The sequence below is a fragment of the Saimiri boliviensis genome, chromosome 2 (genome assembly GCF_048565385.1).
Source record: "Saimiri boliviensis isolate mSaiBol1 chromosome 2, mSaiBol1.pri, whole genome shotgun sequence".
In the NCBI taxonomy this organism is placed as follows: Eukaryota; Metazoa; Chordata; class Mammalia; order Primates; family Cebidae; genus Saimiri; species Saimiri boliviensis.
The window spans coordinates 146905257-146924023 of NC_133450.1; the positions used below are offsets into that span (position 1 = coordinate 146905257).

At 38.6% G+C, this 18767-nt stretch overlaps 1 protein-coding gene across 5 annotated transcripts in view; it reads right to left on the bottom strand.

Annotated features, from left to right (window-relative positions):
• The window catches only part of PCSK5 (proprotein convertase subtilisin/kexin type 5), a 467438-nt gene that overhangs the window by 331647 nt on the left and 117024 nt on the right, over positions 1–18767 (bottom strand). For all 5 annotated transcript variants that reach the window (XM_074394654.1, XM_074394653.1, XM_074394655.1 and 2 more), the window contains one exon: positions 1812–1955. In XM_074394654.1, the coding sequence (XP_074250755.1) occupies positions 1812–1955 (144 nt within the window). The remainder of the gene's footprint in view (positions 1–1811; positions 1956–18767) is intronic.

Consider the following 18767-nt stretch of genomic DNA (forward strand, 5'->3'; position numbering starts at 1 on the left):
AGATACATGAATATAAGGAAAGAAAAGAAGTGCTCAGAGGGCATACAAGAGATTAAGACCACAAATATATGGGGTTACCAGAATAATTTGGCAGAAGTTTCTTTCTATTTAGGTTAGTTGGCTTTAAGAAACACATATAGATAAATAGTATAGGAATATAGGTGCAGGGTAAAATGGTACCCCGTATCTTAATATTAAATGAAAAATGGGCTGCTTCCTCCTTCTAGCCTGGAATAATGTGGTGTTATTGACATCCCTTCGAGTATAATCTGGCTTATTTTCAGTTCCGAGGGTCTGTTGAGTGACTTGGTCTCTCTCTCTCTCCTCATTTTTTTACTTTTAGTAAAGATGAAGTCTCACTGTTTTCCAAGCTGATCTCAAACTACTGAGCTCACGCAATCCGCCTGCCTCAGCCTCCCAAAGTGCTAGAATTATAGGCATGAGCCACTGCACCTAGCCTGAATATTCTTATACTTTATTATTATTCCTAATGTCTATGTTAGTGAAAGTCAACACTATCTCGATGTTCTGTCTTTATCAAAGACTCTTCTTTCTGAAAATAAGTTTTAGTACATAAAGCCTGAAATAGTTAGGGAAGTTAAGCAAAATATACACTGTATATACAGGTGGTAAGTTCCTGTTTCCTGTGCCAAAGAGGCTCTGCAGACTCACTTAGTGTCCTTATAGCTAATGTATCTTACTAATTCTACTGATGAGGAAAAAGAGGCCTGAAACAGAGGACCAACCAAAATGAGGAACAAAGTTTTCCTCGGGTATTTCAAAATAAGGAAACAGTATCTCCAAAACCAAAGTCGGATTTGCTTGTTTGCCTTTAAAAATGGTGAAACAAATCAAGACTGGAAGGAACCCCAGTCTCTGACACCTTACCCAACGCACTTTCTCCACTCCCCACCAGATCCAACATAAGAACCGAGAGGGCACCAATCATGCCAATTGCACAGACCATTCTGGAGAATTTTTTCTCAAGAGGAGAACAATGAAAAAGATAAAAGACTGCACTCACAATGACATGAATGCTATTTGTATTTAGTCAATAGATTCATTTGCAGTGGGGAGCAGCGGCATGCTATAAAACCCTCTGCGTGTGTGACAAGAAAGACATCCCTGCTGGGGAACAGGCAGCCATGGTTTCCGTTCTTCCATCTGACCACGGATAACTCAGTTCAGTCTTCAGGCTATAGTTTATTCTCCTAACAAATGAGGAGACTAACCTGAAGTTTCTTTTTAGCTTTAGAATTCTATTCTGTAAAGAGACACAAGTTTATCGGAGTGCACTTGGATGCAGCAACTCAACCGTTTTGTTCAAATGAGAACTAAATGAGTTTGTGGTTTCTTCTTAAGAAAGGAACTGATTCCTGCACACTCCTGGGAAGCTGATCATTACTGTCTTTGAAAAAAAAAAAAAAAAAAAGAACAGGCACAGAGAGAAAAAGACCAAAGTTTGAAGTACACTTTTCTCCGTAAAAGAAACAGAGTATTGCCTGGCTGGTTGGATAAATTGTTGAGAACAGCGAATGTTGCTGGCAGCAGATGATGTTGGTGGTGGGGTTTCTGCTACCTTATTGCTTTCTTTTTGTAAGTCACGATATCAAAGGCACTGGAAAGTTGAAAGGGTTATCTCATGCTTCCTGTATTCAAAGAACTTATCTTTTACCAGAGAGAAGCAAAACATAATACCCTATTGTATGGTGCTACATTTTTCAGTACCTATCCACCTTATTGATAATCCTAACATGAGTTTCCCTGTTTCCCAGAAAAAGAGATCTTCTAACTGTATAGCATACACTCACGTAGTTTTGCATCAGATCTGGATGGGTTCTCTCAATTCCATCATCCAGAATGGTGACCACAACGTTCTTTCCCGTGTAGCCTCTCTTCCAAGCTCCTTCGATATTCATGTCAGACTGGCAGGGATGTGTATTGTCACTGCAGTGCTGAAACAAGAAGAACATGCTGCAAGATTACTAATTAGTGAGGACATTGAAGAATTACCTATTTCTTTCTTTTCTTTTTTGTTTTCTCTACTGCCCAGGCTGGAGTGTAGTAGTGTGATCAGCTTACTGTGACCTCAAACTCCTGGGCTTACGGGATCCTCCTGCCTCAGCATGACTACAAGCGCATACCACCATACCCAACAAATTTTTAAATGTTTTGCAGATACAAGGTTTTGCTTTGTTGCCCAGTCTGTTGAACTTCTACTCCCGGCCTCAAGCAATCTTCCCACTTCAGCCTCTGAAAGTGCTGTGATTATAGGTGTGAGCCATTGTGCCTGGCTCTACTTCTTAAGATAATGCATTAAATTAAGTAGACAATGTACCAAATTAACAGCAATTTGGTACATTGTCTACTAGATTAGAAACAAAGATCTCCAGCATGAACAGGGGTAGACGGGAAGGAAAATGTGGGAAAAGCAGGTAAAATAGAAATTTCTCCGCCACCAGCTCTGACCTGTTCTGATACCATAAATCTTTTGGAAAAGCATAAAATAAGCAAATTATATCTCAACAGCAGAACAATGATGTATCATTCTACTGTTAGCATGTTTTAATGACACACAAATAGGCATCAGAGCATTTCATTTATAAATCCAAACCAGGTAACTGAAGAACATATACTTTATGATTTCTTAACCAAGAGCCTGGAAGCCAATCCAGCTGCGAACGGAACCACTCAGGCAGCTTCTGCACAGCAGCCAGACGTGTGCTCCTCTGAAAAACTCATGGGCGAGAAAAAATAACAGGTCCGCCACACTTCTTACGCTAAATTAACAACGGCTATTGTACTATAATTTGTAGGCAGTAGACAGATTCATCCAGCACTATTTCTTTGAGAAGGGAAGGAAGAAGAATGCAAAGTCCAGAAAGGTGCCCTACACAGGACAATGTGTGTGAAGGCTTCCAAGGGCAGGCTGTAAAACATAAAACCCAAGCTTATTATGTGTACTAATTTCATTCTGCAATGGCTACAACCATACAAACATACTGAAAACCAAATTAAGCCAGTAGCCTTTCCTGATATAATTTACTAGCATTCATCTAACCCATACAATTATTCCTTTAAAGTCCATGTCTTTGAAATATCCCTCCATGTGATGTTGTTTTCTAGGTTCTTAAGACTCGGGAGAGGAACAAAAGAGGGGAGCTGTGCTGCTACGTAATTCCATAGCAACACGGGCCACGCCAGGTCTTTCTCCATTCACTACTTTCTTCCTGCTTTGTAACAAATAGTTCAGCATATTGGGAATGGAGGAGAATAGAAGCTTAATATGCCCTAAATATAATGGAGGCCTCACTGCCATTGATTCACTTAACACACTCTTCATTGAGTGCCTACTATATATAATTAAGAAATTAGAAAGTATTTATTTTTCAGTTACCTGGTTTGAATTTATATGTTAGGGTACAGCTGTGCATAAGGCAGATGAGGTCCCTGTCCTAAAGGCGAGACGCAGAAGATAAACCACCAAATAAACAAGGCCATTCAGAGAGCTCCCCGTGTTTTAAAGTCTCCTTGTGTTTTAAACAGTGTGATATGATGGTGAATGCTCAGGGCTGTGAGTACGCCACTTTAGATGAGATGGTTGGGAAAAAATCTCCAGTCTCTGCAAATGTAAAATGTGAGAAGGAGCTGGTCTGCCCAAGAGCCTAGGGACACGTGTCTTGGTAGAGGACACAGCAAATGCAGAGATGGTAAGGCAGGAAAGAGTGTTTAACATCTCAAAGAAAGAGAAAGCAGATGAGTATTGCTGGAGCTTAGTGAACAGGGAGAGAATGGCACAGAAGGCAGAAAGTTAGAAGCGGAGGCATGGTCAGATCGTTCAGGCATCGCAGGGCACAATTCGGCTTTTATTCCAACTACATCCTAAGCAGAAGCTTAGATTTCTTTCCAAATCTAAATACATGTGTTCAATAATTTTCATTATGCCCTAAATGACACTGTCTTTTGTTGAATATTACAAATACCTTTGAGTAGTTTCAAGGATTCATTCTAAGAAAGGGTGCACCTATGTTTTCACGACAGACAACATCAATTTCTTAGCGAATAGGGGCTTTTACATTGTTAGGAACATTTGTGTCTTTTCCCTCACCTTCCTGACTTCTTTCTGGCACGTGAGGCCCTGTGCACACACACACTCTACTATTCTATTCTACTAATCTAAACTCTTGCTTCCTTGCGCCTTCAGTTCTTGGAGGTCAGTTCTGGACCCACGCCTTAACACACAGCCTTTTTCAGCCTACCTGGCTTTTTCCCTTCTCTGAACTTAGAAATACACACACACACACACACACACACACACACACACACTCTCTCTCTCTCTCTCTCTCTCTCTCTCTCTCACTGTGTGTGTCTCCCTGTCTCTCTCTGTTCCATGCAAACCAACACCGACCCAGGAAATTCTGCTGAACCATTGTTGACTGTTGAATCTCGGGTGTGAATTTTGTCTCCCTGACTGTATGTCCCTAGAAGACCATGCAATAAACTAAGTCTCACCTAGGACTTCAGAAATACTGGCTAATGATATCCCATAAACAAGAACGTATTCTCAACTTTATTTCCAGTATGTGTACTGCTCTGACTTCTTCCAAGATACACAGCCAGCTAACACTTGGTTAACAAAGATGGATTAAAAAAATAGTGTAGATGTCTGAAATGCCTCCATTTTTCAGAAGCCTCCTTCTGGCCAAGAGTTTGGTCCTCTCCTCACCAAATATTTTAATTTAACACAAAGCAACCTTGACAGGTTTTGATTCCATTTTCCTTTCAAAACCTGCTGTGGCCACCTGCGGTATCGATTGTGACATGAAGTAATGTTAATGTGGCCAAGAGGTGGGCCGGAGGAAGGAAACGGGTAACCCACAAATGGGATAACCAGCCTGAAGTGGAGGGAGGCTGCCTGAAATTGTAATTACGAAAACTGAAGAAAACCAGCCGTCTATGGAAAACATGTGTGTTAAAAGTGAAGCAACTAGGTTCCCTTCTTCCACCTTTGTTTCTGTGGAATCTGACTTTACCATTAAATATTCTTGTACCACCTTTTTGCTTGTTTTTTTTTAAATGTATGTCACCATGGTAGGAGGTAAAGAAGAGAAAATATCCAACTGATGCTTTCATTTGAACAATCTAATATAGTAAGCAGCCAAAATACAGAAGACAAAAAAGAATGTTAAAGCCTAGGGTGTCTTTTGCAAATGTTAGAAGTAAGGTCAGAGGGCATTTAAATCAGAACTCTAAATCCTGAATGTGAACCTTAGACTGTTAATATATTTCAAGTAGGCCAGGCTTCCAAATGTGTTTGTAATGTAGTTGTTTCGTTTGTAATGTAGTTGTTTCCTATACCTCAAGAATCCAGAGAGCAAAGACTATGGGAAATACTGATGTCACTCGACACTGACCAAAGATTGAAAATGAGTTCATTTCCTTAACCGCCTAGTTGAAACGGTCTTTAAACTAGGCCCTTTTTACTTGCCAGGAATCTATGTTACAGCAGCACCCAGAGGCAAAAGGAACACATATTAGCCATGATTCCCTCATACATCATCAACCATGGTGAGAAGGTCTCTGCCAGAGCTGCAACTAAAGAGTGCCTGAAATTTTATTACCACACATGCAGCCCACAGCATGGTGTTCACCAAAGGGGCCAGTCAGAAATTTCCAGCGTATCTGAAGCTATTGAAAACCACATATGTGCACAGTATATGCAAGATAAATATGTAGAGTAAATGTAGGTACCCTCAGTTCTGAATAATATACTGTATTTCAGTAATGCACTGTATTTAAGTCTTTAGAAATGACACTGGACCGTAAACCAGAAAATATCCCAAAGAAACAATGGTTACCACAAAGTCTCCCACTTTCTTATTCATATCAGCTTGTATTTATTTATTTATTTATTTTTTTTTTAGGAATGAAATTTTAAAGACATTCTTCTGTGAGTTTAAGAAATGGCCTTTTCCATAGCTGGATTATGAACTATTCGACTCATAAACCACTCTGGGTGTGTCCACGTCTTTTGGGTCTTCATAAGCATCTCACAGCTCAATGAAAGACAGTTTATACCCCAAACAAACACCTTTGTTCTCATCATCATTTTCCTCAGACTGAGGCGGAAGGTGCTGGTGGGGGTAGGTGAGGAGCCTTTGGTATTACATTTTTTAAATTTCTCTTAGTTCTGAGGGTCTCCAATGAACTGCCAATTTAAATCCTCTCAATATTCTGCTAAGAATGAAAACATCTATTTTTCATTATTACTGATACAGTGGCTTATAAGACTTCATCTCTGACTACACAACATTAACAAGAAAATAAAATTAAATATACAAAAACCTGCTTTACAGACAAATGAAGAATCATATCTAGTCAACTAGGTAAACCGTACATATACTTGAAATTCTTTGTAAAATCTGGAGTTCCAAGAGTTGTTAGAAGTTAAAAGAAATTGATATTCCTTAAGTGAAAATATAACTAACATTTACAAGGTCCTTACCATGGCCAAGCATTTTACTAATCACTTTATGTGGATTACCATCATTTAAAATTTAGAACAACAATTTGTGAGAGGTACTTCTGCCATCTACTTTTAACAGATAAAGAAAATGAGACTTAATCAGCCTAGGTAAGCCTTCCGGAATTCAAACAGCTGGCCAATGTAAAATGGGGTTCAAATCCAAGCAGTCTGACACCAGAGAATAGAACTAGGTAACTCTTGTGTTAAAACTAAAACAGAAAGTGCTTAGAGTAGGGCCCAACACAAGCAAATTCAGACAAAGGTGGATAAGGAGTAGATAAGCTGTGGGTGTTGGAGAACGGTTCCAGTAAGGAAACTCAAATAACAGAAACCACTCTGGCCTAAGCACTGTGATGAGCACTTCCAGTGATAAAGTGGAATATATTCTCCTTATTCCATTTATTGTATCACATCTTTCTGGAAGCACCAAGTTTATAATTGAAAACCTTTCGCAACAGGAAGTTCACTTCTTTATTAAGAAGGCAATGAAGTGCTGGTAAATCAGTTCTTTAAAACAGTGGTCCCCAATTTTCTGACACCAGGAACTGGTTTTGTGGAAGATAATTTTTCCACTGATGTGGTGGTGGGGTTGGGGGAGGGGTGGTTTTAGGAGGAAACTATTCCACCTCAGATCATTGGGCATTAGAGTCTCATAAGGAATATGCAACCTAGATCCCTCACATGTGCAGTTCACAACAGGGTCCAAGCTCCTGTGGGAATGTAAAGGTACTGCTGATCTGACAGGAGCTCCGGAGTTAATGCTCACCCACCACTCACCTCCTGCTATGCAGCCCGGTTCCCGACAGGCCACAACCAGTACTGGTCCACAGCCAGGGCTTAGGGACCCCTGCTTTAAAAAATAGCCCTTATGTGTAGTGTTTCCCAATTTCCACAGTGTAAATATTCACATCATGACTAGTTTTAAACCACCACAACTGCAAAATTTCTAAACATGTAGCAATCAATGTTCACGACTTAAAGATGATCCATCCAGGGTACCACCGGAAACAGCCCGCTATGGTTAGTCCTGATCTATTTCTGATTAAGTCATGCCTTCCAATAGATCTGACATCTGCTTCTCAGCACTTGGGAACTACCTAAGGTTCGGTTCTCCTCTTTGCAGTTTCAGACAGTAATTTAACTTCCTTTTGCTTTTTTTTTTTTTGGAGGAGACCTTTAAACTTTCCTTCTCAAGATTATCTTTTAAAAATGAACATTTGACATGTGCAAGGAAGACCACAAATTGATGTATTCTTCTTGGGTTTTATGAAGTACAGATTCTGTGCCTCCAAAACTGCAGGTACCTTTAAAATTCTTAGAAATAGGCTGGGCGCGGTGGCTCACGCCTGTAATCCCAGCACTTTGGGAGGCCGAGGCGGGTGGATCACGAGGTCAAGAGATGGAGACCATCCTGGTCAACATGGTGAAACCCCGTCTCTACTAAAAATACAAAAAATTAACTGGGCATGGTGGCGTGTGCCTGTAATCCCAGCTACTCAGGAGGCTGAGGCAGGAGAATTGCCTGAACCCAGGAGGCGGAGGTTGCAGTGAGCCAAGATCGCGCCATCGCACTCCAGCCAGGGTAACAAGAGTGAAACTCCGTCTCAAAAAAAAAAAAAAAAAAAAAAAATTCTTAGAAATATAAATCAAGGTAGTTAAGTCCTAAGATGTTTATTACAATACTTATGAGTCAATTTGGGGAACTTCAAATCCTTGGTTATCACATACACACACAACTGCCCCAAGACAAAATAGATGCTCTGTCCAATTATTCAGAGGATGATTATTCAGTCTGTGGATTAACCAGAAATCCCATGGAGGCCCAGTACATTTCAACAACACCAAATTCAGCAGAGCAGCTAAGGATGCGAGCTAAAGGGAACCAGGCAGAGGAGAGTCTGAATTCCACCTCTGCGACTTTCCAGCTGTATGACTTGAGCGTCAAGTCACCTAAATTCTTAAAACCTCATCTGTAGTTTGAACACAGACAATTGCTATAAAAAAAGATGAAGGACATAACAATTGGTTGCTGTTATTATGATCATGCTGCTACTGATGGCAGCACCTATCTAGGGGCATCAGCGTTCCTAAGAGTTAGGGAAGAACATTTTAGTTTTTTTCAAAATACTAAAAAAGGAGATCAATTATGATAAAATAAAAAGACGATGGTTTTCTTCATTGGAGAGATAGATCAGGCAAACCTGAAAGGACAATTAATCATTAGTAAGTTGGCTGGGATGACCTGAATTATTTTACATTTGAGGCTGTGGGCCGGAACTGGGGAACAGGGCCTGGGAATGGGGTGCACAAGGAGGAAACAGCATCTAATTGCCTTTTGGTTTACTGCTTGAGAGTTTCAGTCTCCTATGAATCATCCTTTTTACTCCACATATTTATACCACTATTCCAACTCTGCTAGAACCATGGTTCCCAACTACTATGATATAATCTTGACATAAGATCATTTCTCAGTTAGAAAATGTTAGCGCGCCAGACATAATGCCAAGAGAACATAAGAAAATTGTGGAGGTTGGGAGAAGAAGGCTGTGGTGTACAAGACAGGCTTACAGAGAAGAAAGCAGAATAAATCCAGTTCCAAAATTCTACTCATAATTGAGGATTAAGAAGTCAAAGCACAGCAGTCAAAGTCTAACTAGACGGTGTTTAGATTTAGTTAAGTGGATGGCATTTTCTCATTTGTATATTTTGTGACCCTCTTTGAATCTTTCCAGACTTGACCCATCTTGCATTAGAAACCATTTAGTCTTAAAACTACATAACAAAATAAATACCAATAAATCAACAAGCCTTAAGGTCTCCCTTTAAAGAATCTCTACAAGTCTCATATTAGTGTTTGGAGAACTGGTTTCCACTCTGTTACCAGGCCTTGGTGCTCAACTGTAACTAATGCTCCTAAAACATAGCGGGCATTTCTGCAGCCCCAAGAACAAGCTTATCTTTTATATGTAGAGCTCTCTGGAGCTTCCAGGGTTCACATCCATCTCAAATATCTCAGTCCGAAAAACTGAGTCAGGTTTCAGAAATCTAGATCTGAAACCACTGCCTCCATCTCTATTGTCATTTTTCCTTCTCACTTACTACATTCCAGTGACCAAACTGGCATGACACTGTCCCTGTTGTTAGATACCTGAAGTCCAGTCCATGCGACAGACAAGCAATTACAAAAAATTGTTCATGAAGTACAGAAGGTGGACCCAGAGGTACATTAGGGTTGGTCCATTCCCTTACCAAGATGGAACATATCCTCTCCATCCGCCACTTACCCTTTGGCAAAACATGTTAGGTGTTATTAACACAGGTTGTCAGGATATTGTGGGAACATGAAACCCAGTCAGGGGAAAGTGTAGGAAGGCTAAGAGCACTTTCCAGAGAAAATAACATTTAAACTGAACCCCTAATACAAGCTGACTAGCCAAAGGGCAAGCAGGGGATGAAGAGGATCTGTTCCATTTTGGTAAAAGTATAAAATAATCATAGAGAGACTGGAGTGTTTAAGGAAAGTCAATATAGCTAGAGAATACAGGTTATAAAAGGTGAGGTGGAAGATGAGAAAAATGGGAAGAGTTGAGGCTGGAGAGGTGAGCAGGCATGGTTTCTTACACAACAAAAGCTCACTAATATTCAAGGTTATCAGTCTGAGGGAAGTTGGCCAAACCAGAAAGGCAGGAGAAAATCAGTGTCCCAACTTGAAGCTGCTTATCTGGGAGTTGGCTGTATAATTGGGGGATGAAAGGCAATGAGAATACCTAAATTTGTCTAATACATGTTTCTAAAGTGAATTCTAAGATCCCTGGGCATTCAATTGAACATTCTTTTCAACAAAAACCCAGTATTTTTCTGCTCAGCCATCCACCACTCTTCATATTAGTCATCTTTCGTTATATATCTGTTTAATCTTCCTAGTGAAATTACAAGCCACTTGGGCTCTATTATTATATCTTTATAATCATTAATGTTCGTAATAAAAATAATAATTCATAGATCAATATTTTTTGAGAGGACATGACAATTAATTTTATGTGTCACTTGACTGGGTTAAGGAATGCTCAGATAGCCAGTAAATAGTATTTCTGGATGTGTCTGTTCACATGCTTCCAGAAGGGAGTAGCATTTGAATAGATGGAGTAAGAGAAAACTGTCCACACAATGTGGGTGGGCATCATCTGATCTGTTGAGTGTCAGAATACAAAAAGGTGAGAAGAGTGGATTTGCTTTCTCTGCTTGAGCTAAGACATTCATCTTCTCCTGCCCTTGGGCACTGGTGCTCCTGCTTCTCCTGTCTTCTGACTCAGACTGGGACTTACACCATTGGTTCTCCAGGTTCTTGTGCCTTCTGGGCTTGGACTAGAACGAATGGCTTTCCTAGGCTTCCATCTTGCAGATATCAGATCATGAGACTTCTTAGCCTCTATTATCACATAAACCAATCCTTCATGATAAATCTCTCTTTCTTTCCATATATATATAAAATATACATATATATACATATATATAAAAATACAGATAATACATATAAAAAGGTAATAAAGAAAGTGAAAATAAGATCTAGAAATCTTCGTCTTTTGCACATTGACTCATAATAGGGCACCTGCTTATTCAACTTTGCCAATGTAAAGGTCTAAGAAAGAACGTAGGAAATGTGCAGGAACTGAAGCCTTCAGAGGGAATTACGTGAGAAGAGAAGACATTCATTTGGGGTTGCTGAGTATTCTAATATGCCACTAACACTGTTCAATCCTCCTGGCAGAAGTAGTCAGAAGCGATGTAACACAGCAAGGGGTGAGCTTGCAAGTCTGGTGGGAAATTTCTACTGTTGAGGGAGGAGCTCAGGGATGCAGAATTTTGTTTCCCTTGGAACAACAAGGCATGACAAAGTGAATATTGTTCGACTTTCCTCTGGTTTTGGTATATGGCTCAATTTGAATATTGTTATCCTTTTTAGGTCATGCAGCAATTCTACTGTAAGTTGAGGGAAAATTCAGTTTTGCCAAATGACTTTCTTCCTGGCTATGAATCAAAAATCAAATATTTCTTAACATATTACTCTCTCTCACAAATTGCACAATTAGTAAATTAGTTAATTGTGTTTGCTTATGAAGGATCTCAATTAAAATGTTTTTCTTAAGTGCTTATATGCCAAGAAACAATTCCTATGCTGGAGCTCATAAAAATGAATTTTAGAAGCAACTGAACTGCATTATTTAATAATTATGGAAACATGAGCAGTAAGCTACTCCCATTATTTCCTAAAATGTAATTTTTTTGTTCATATTATTTGCAAAATTCCGCATGCATAAAGCTGCTCAGAAACCTCTGCCTCCTCTTTATTCACTGAGGTCTCAGGAAGTGGTGCTCATAGAATGGAGTACTTTTTCCTTTTTAAAAAGGGAGTATAATTGTGGTGTAGCTTGGATAAGCACAACCAATTGCCTTCAGTTTCACTATTTTTATTTCTTCGAAGTCACAAAAAGAAAGTTGAGAAAACATTATGGGAAATAATTTTTTTTTCTAATGTTGAAGACACGTAAGGTCAAGAAGAGGAAATTTAAACATCATTCAAAAATACTAAAAAACAACTTTATTAATATGTCACCTTTCTTCATTTACATTGCTTCACAAATGACAGTAATCTCATGAAATATAATGGCAACTGAAAACCATCCATTTTGCAGTTGAACAAATCAAGCTGCACAGGGCTATATTTATATAATATTCTCCCAAATCTTCATTCGTTCTGCACTGAGCTTTTGACAACATAATCACTATCTTTTCAATGGATGGGTGAATGAATGAAGGAACAGAGGGACAGAAAGACAAATAAATAGAAAAACAATACATAAATTTGCTCTCCAAGTTCTATCACATTTCAATTTCTCACCAATTTTTACTGAATACTACATCTCTTTCCAGGACTCTGCAGATCTTCTGAACAGTAAAAGCCACTTCAGCTTCCTTAAGTCAAGCCCTAGAACTTCCATAGATAAGATGCTTTCAAAGGACATTTTCAAAGCTAAGTCACACAGGTGGCATATCTATGAAAAGAGGAGGACACAGAGGGATGGGGTGGATCAAATGCACAAAACAACAAAGCTGTGCACATTCAAGTGATGGGAACATGATCATTACATAGTCTTGGTCCCTCCAAGAATAAGAACCACTTGAAATTTCCTAGTAAAATACGTTTTAACCTGTTTAAACTCACCAGAAAGCAGCAGACATTTGGTATTAAACATTAACAGTGGTCCCCTATTTCTGTCTCAAATTAAGGTGCTGAGGTAGATAACAGACCAAAAAAAACTTCTTAGTGTATTGAAATTGTATCTAAAAATAAGGAGGATGCAGAATTTCAAATGGATCTTTTCAGATTTTTTGACCTTGCTCCTCTCCAGATCTATAAGACTTTCAGCTCAACTTTTTGAATATTCTAGTGGTTCTAAAGGATTTTCACCATGCCCTCTAAAAAGTTATTACTTGGCCGGGCGCGGTGGCTCACGCCTGTAATCCCAGCACTTTGGGAGGCTGAGGTGGGTGGTTCACGAGGTCAAGAGATCGAGACCATCCTGGTCAACATGGTGAAACCCTGTCTCTACTAAAAATACAAAAAATTTGCTGGGCATGGTGGCACCCACCTGTAATCCCAGCTACTCAGGAGGCTGAGGCAGGAGAATTGCCTGAACCCAGGAGGCGGAGGTTGCGGTGAGCCGAGATTGCGCCATTGCACTCCAGCCTGGGTAACAAGAGCGAAACTCCGTCTCAAAAAAAAAAAAGTTATTACTCAAAATACATTTATTTCTATAAGAAATGAGAAGGAACTGTGGTAAGGAAGCTTGGAAAACAGGGAGGAGTATAAAATCAAGCAACCGTAGGAGAAGAGGTAGGGTTTCTTAAGACCCACATGGACCTTAACTGGTTGCAGACAAAATCTGAATTCAACTTTGCTTTCTTGCAAATCTTTTCTTTTTCCTAGTAACATGACTTCTTTCAGTAGAACTCATCTTTATGTTTTTATATAATCAAAGAGTATGTCTAATATACACAATGACCTCAAATAAAGGTGTGCTGCTTAGAAAAGGAATATAACTCAGTATCAATAGTTGAAGTTTATATTACCAAGTTTCTGTTTTGTCTATATTGCACAAGCCAACTATCCCAAAATGTAATGGCCAGAAACAATAATTTATTATTACCATTCACAATTCTATGGGTTCAGTAGGATGAGCTGTGTGGTTTTCACTTGGGGCCTCCCATACTTTGCAGTCAGATGTCCACTGGGGATAAAGGCATTTGAAGGAGTGACTGACATAGATGTTAATATGGGCTTTTTCATTCATGTGAACACTGGGAGAATTTTCAATCTGATGTGTAGGATTTAGTTATTAATGTCTGTCATAGTTGAGTTATCTGAAAGTCCTTCTGAAGGACATATATCTATTGCATGATGGCTTATCCCATAATAGCTAGAGTAATGACAGTTACATTACAGTTATTTTACATCTGTAAACTGTCAATACATGTATTTATTCTCTTGTGTGTGTGTTCATTTTTAAAAATTTCCAACCGTACATATTAAATGTCTTTTAGACACTAAGTCTACATTATGGAATGAGAAAACACATGATCTAGTCTTCGTAAAGGTGATATTCAAATTTGGGCAGATGCATAATAAGTAAGTAGGCAAATAAGACAAACTATAATTAGAGATCACAGTAATAGTTATGAAGAAAATAAAAAAGAGACTTTGGATGACATTAAGGGACATGTGTAATTAAATTTGTACCCTGAGTTCTTTACAGTTTTTCTGTTACTGAGCTGACATTTATCCAATAAACACTGAAACTTCATTTTGGAAAGAGGCTTTTATAGGCATCAGGCAATAAACTCTGACCATGGAAGAGCAAGTCAGAGCAAAATTGAGGCTCCCAACCTACTGTCATTTAAAATTTAAAAGCAAAACAAAACACATTTCCTCATTTCAAATACAAAATTAAAAAGAAAAAAACTACTTATGACAAAACAATCCACACTGTGATACGTGTGATGTTTCAAAAGTATGATAATATGCTATTGCTATGATGTATCCACAGAAAAATAAATCTACTTACAAGACAAAGCAAAAACAGTCTCACTTCTGACAATCAGCAAAATCAATTCTGACAGCTACTAAAAAGAGTGCTTTAATATCATTCCTTCTAGACTCAGTAAAAATAATTGTCAGAATCTACCTGACATCTTTGCTTTTACTGTCCACTTGAAGATTAAACTAGTATAAAATCTACAAAGTTGCTTGCAAGGAAAATGTAACATTTTGCTTGGACAGGCCAATAATATGTGCAGGACTTCTTGCACAGTGGCACATGGCAGAGGCTTTCAGAAAAGATGAAGGATCCCACAATGCATTTTATTAGCCACTCAATAAAGGAACCTACAGAGAAGATTGCCTCTTCGACCTGGAGAGATTCTCTCCAGACCCTGGAATATAATGAGCAAGAAAACAAACTCATTTTTATCCTCTACTAGCAAGCGTAATTGCAAATGTTTTTCTTATTAATAAAAAATGTCGAATCCTTTCAAGAATCTAACCAAGCATCTTGCTTTAATAGCATCCAACAGAATTTCTTGTTAGAGAAAAATAGTAATTGCAGAAAAGTCACTATCCAAACAGTGACACATCTTCATGTATAGAGCAAGGACATCGAACTTTCTCTGACCATGGACTTTCTCTATAGCAACTCCTAACCTCTTACAGTGGCATATTCAAGGTAAATTGGAATACTGTTTCTGGAGCCTAAACCACATTTTTTTCCATTCATTAAAGAATGGAATAATGTTAACACAATTAAATTCAACACTAGGGTAGCAGCTTTCCACAGCCACATTCAGCAGCCCACATACATATTTTAGAACATCGTTTTCCAAGCATATTATCTTTCCTTTCTAATTAGTAAGCTCTTCATGGATAACTAATATAAACACCTTACAGACAGTCAAAGTCCAAAACATCCCCATGTCTGACAGTGGTATGTTTTCACTGATAATTTAGAGTAGGGCTTTCCATGGTGGAAAAAGCGGAGAAAGATGTTGAAAGATGTTAAATCGGACTTACAGAGATCCTAAAAGCTGCTCATTGGACATGGCAGCAAAATGCAGCCCTTCCCACTTTATTCTCCAACACCTTATTTTTCATCAAAATAAGTGAACAGTTCAGCACAGTGAACAATAAAGTGACAGATCACAGTACTCCACAGATTCTAACCAAGACAAACAAAAATAACACTTCCTTTACAAGGATTCGTTTAACGTATAAATTCCTTAAGTTAGTTTCTAGTGAGAAGTTTGTACTATTCACAGCTTGGAACGTATTTAGCTGCAAGGAAAAAATGCCCCAATTAACCATTCTCAGAAAAGGCATTTAATTATCACCCAGTTAATCTGAAAGCTGGTGACTCCAAGTTAATGAACTCATTATGGAACCAGACTATGTTTGCCGTCACCAGACTTAGCTGTTGGCCCTTTGTCCTCTGAAAGTGCCTCCTGATTTCAAGATAACTGCCACAGCTCCTTGTATGATATCCCTCATCAGAATCCCAAGCAGAAGGAAAGACGTCACAAAAGACATTCTCTCCTAAGAGAAAGAAATTCCTCAGTATCAGCTTCATCAGTGGTTGTTATTGGCTAAAACTGGGTCACTGCTATACCTCTTTCTTCATTCCATTTATTCCCTAGGCCTAGGAGACAGTTTACCTTCTCTGAGATTAGGTCATCTCCACCAGAGCTACATAAACATAAACCTAGGGATATAAAGCAAGTAATAATGAAGTATGATTGTAGGGTAGAAAAAAAGACACTGAAATACGGTTATTCCTTAGCTTTTGTGATTGCTGTATCTTTTTTCTTTAATGTCTTATTATTTATTTATTTATCTATTTTTTTTTAAGATGGGGTTTCACCATGATGGCCAGGCTGGTCTTGAACTCCTAACCTCAGGTGATCCACTCACCTCGGCCTCCCAAAGTGCTAGGATTACAGGCGTGAGCCACCATGCCCAGCGCGTGTATCAATTTAACTTTCACTCTACTTATCTAGCAATATATGATCGAGCTCTCATAGATATATGACAGTTTAAGGTAGCAGAATTTTTAAAGGTTTTTTGAAAAATCAAACATGAAGAACACCATTAAGTAGAACATCAATTCATATAAGTGAAAAAAATAAATGTCTTAGTCCAACTGGAAATGAGATTGAATAGAAGAACTGCATTGAACTTTTTTGTTGTTGTTGTTATCCTCACATTTCATTAGAAAATAACCTTATGATCATGAAGTTTATTAAATTAAATTTGTAGCATTAACTCAACAAATATTTTGCACATGCTTTTTGCTCAGCCCTATCCCAGGTATCATACTAGGTACCACGTGGACTGTGAAAAATGGTAACAAACATTTCTTTCCCTAAAGGAGAGCTGCTAGATAAAATACAAGAGCCCCCAGTTAAATTTGAATTTCAGATAAAGAAGAAAAACTTTTTTAGTGTAAGTAGATCCCATATATTGGGTGGGACATATTTATACTAAAATGTTATTCATTGCTTAACTGAAACTCAAATTAACATCTATTTTCACTTTCTACATCTGACAACCCTTAGTGCCACCAGTCTAAGAGAGGGTAACTTTACAGCATAATAATAATGTATCCTATGACATCTCCAACTTTAATCAACTGCATTTATCTTTCTTAAGGAAGAATTAAGATGCCTATAGAAGGAAAGCAAAGCTTGTGCCCATAATCCCAGCACTTTGGGAGGCCAAGGCAGGCAGATCACAAGGTCAGAAGATAGAGACCATCCTGGCCAAACCTGGTGGCCAGACATGGTGAAACCCTGCCTCTACTAAATATACAAAAATTAGCTGGTTGTGGTGGTGCACGCCCGTAGTCCCAGCTAATTGCTGCACTGCACTCCAGCCTGGTGACAGAGCGAGACTCCATCTCAAAAAAGAAACAAAAAGAATCCACTGAGAAGGAAATAGGCAGTATTCTGTTTGCTTCATATCCAGAATAGGATCTGAAGAATCTAATCCTGGTTTCAATAGGATAATGCAAGCCATCTAAATCTTAATCTCCCCATGCATCCTTCAAAAACAACATACAGATAAAACAAGGAGAAACTATAAAAATGTTTACACAGATTTATATCATAACTAGGAAAAAAAGAACACAACAACCTCAAATTACACATAAGCAGAAGAAAAAAATTACTCAAATCCAGCAGAACCCGCTCTTGAGATCACTCCAGAACAGAAAGTCAGATAAAGACAGCAGAAAAGTAAAAGGAAGCAGAAGCTCAGTGATGAGACACAAATAGAATAATGTTCTCCAGAGAACGCCGCTCCTCAGCAGGGAAATAAGGTGAACAGATCTGAGACCTGCACAAAGCTCAGAGTGCAAAGGCGTAGAGACAGAAATTATACAAAGGCACCAGTTCTGGGAGTGAAGGAGCAACTTAGAATGGAAACTCCTTGAAGACTTGGTGGAGAAAGAGATAAGAAAGTGATGAAGATCACCTTAACTCAGGAGTTTAAGACTAGCCTGGGCAACATGGCTAAACCATGTTATATTTTTTTGTGTCTATAAAACATACAAAAAAAAAATTAGCCAGGCATGGTGATAGGCACCTGTGGCTCCAGCAACTCAGGAAACTGACGTGGGGGAATCACTTGAATCCAGGAGGTCAAGTCTGCAGTGAGCCATAATCATGCCACTGCACTCCAGCCTAGACAACAGAGTGAGACCCCGTCTCAAAAGAAAGAAAGTGATGAAAAGCAGAAGTCATATTAAAGCAAAGGAGAATCACTAAGTCAGAAGGCCATCTACCTTCCTCTCACTCCCTCCAAGATAGAACCAAATGATTCTTACTGTTTGGTTATAAAAGAAAATATTATTGTTCTTTTGAACTAGGAGACTTAAAAAGTCATTCAAATTCCCACCTCTTTCTATACACAATTGCTACTAATGATCTAAGAAAACAGAACATCTCAAAATGCATAGAGACAAGTAGACAAATATCCACCCAATGTTCTGTAACAACAAAGTATAAAAAGACAATCAAAATATTGCAGGTCAATACAATTCTACTCAAAAATTTGCAACAGAACAAAAATGGAACACATCTAAACCGATGTGAAATACATTGAAATGGAATCTGAAGATATGGAAATGTAGTTCAA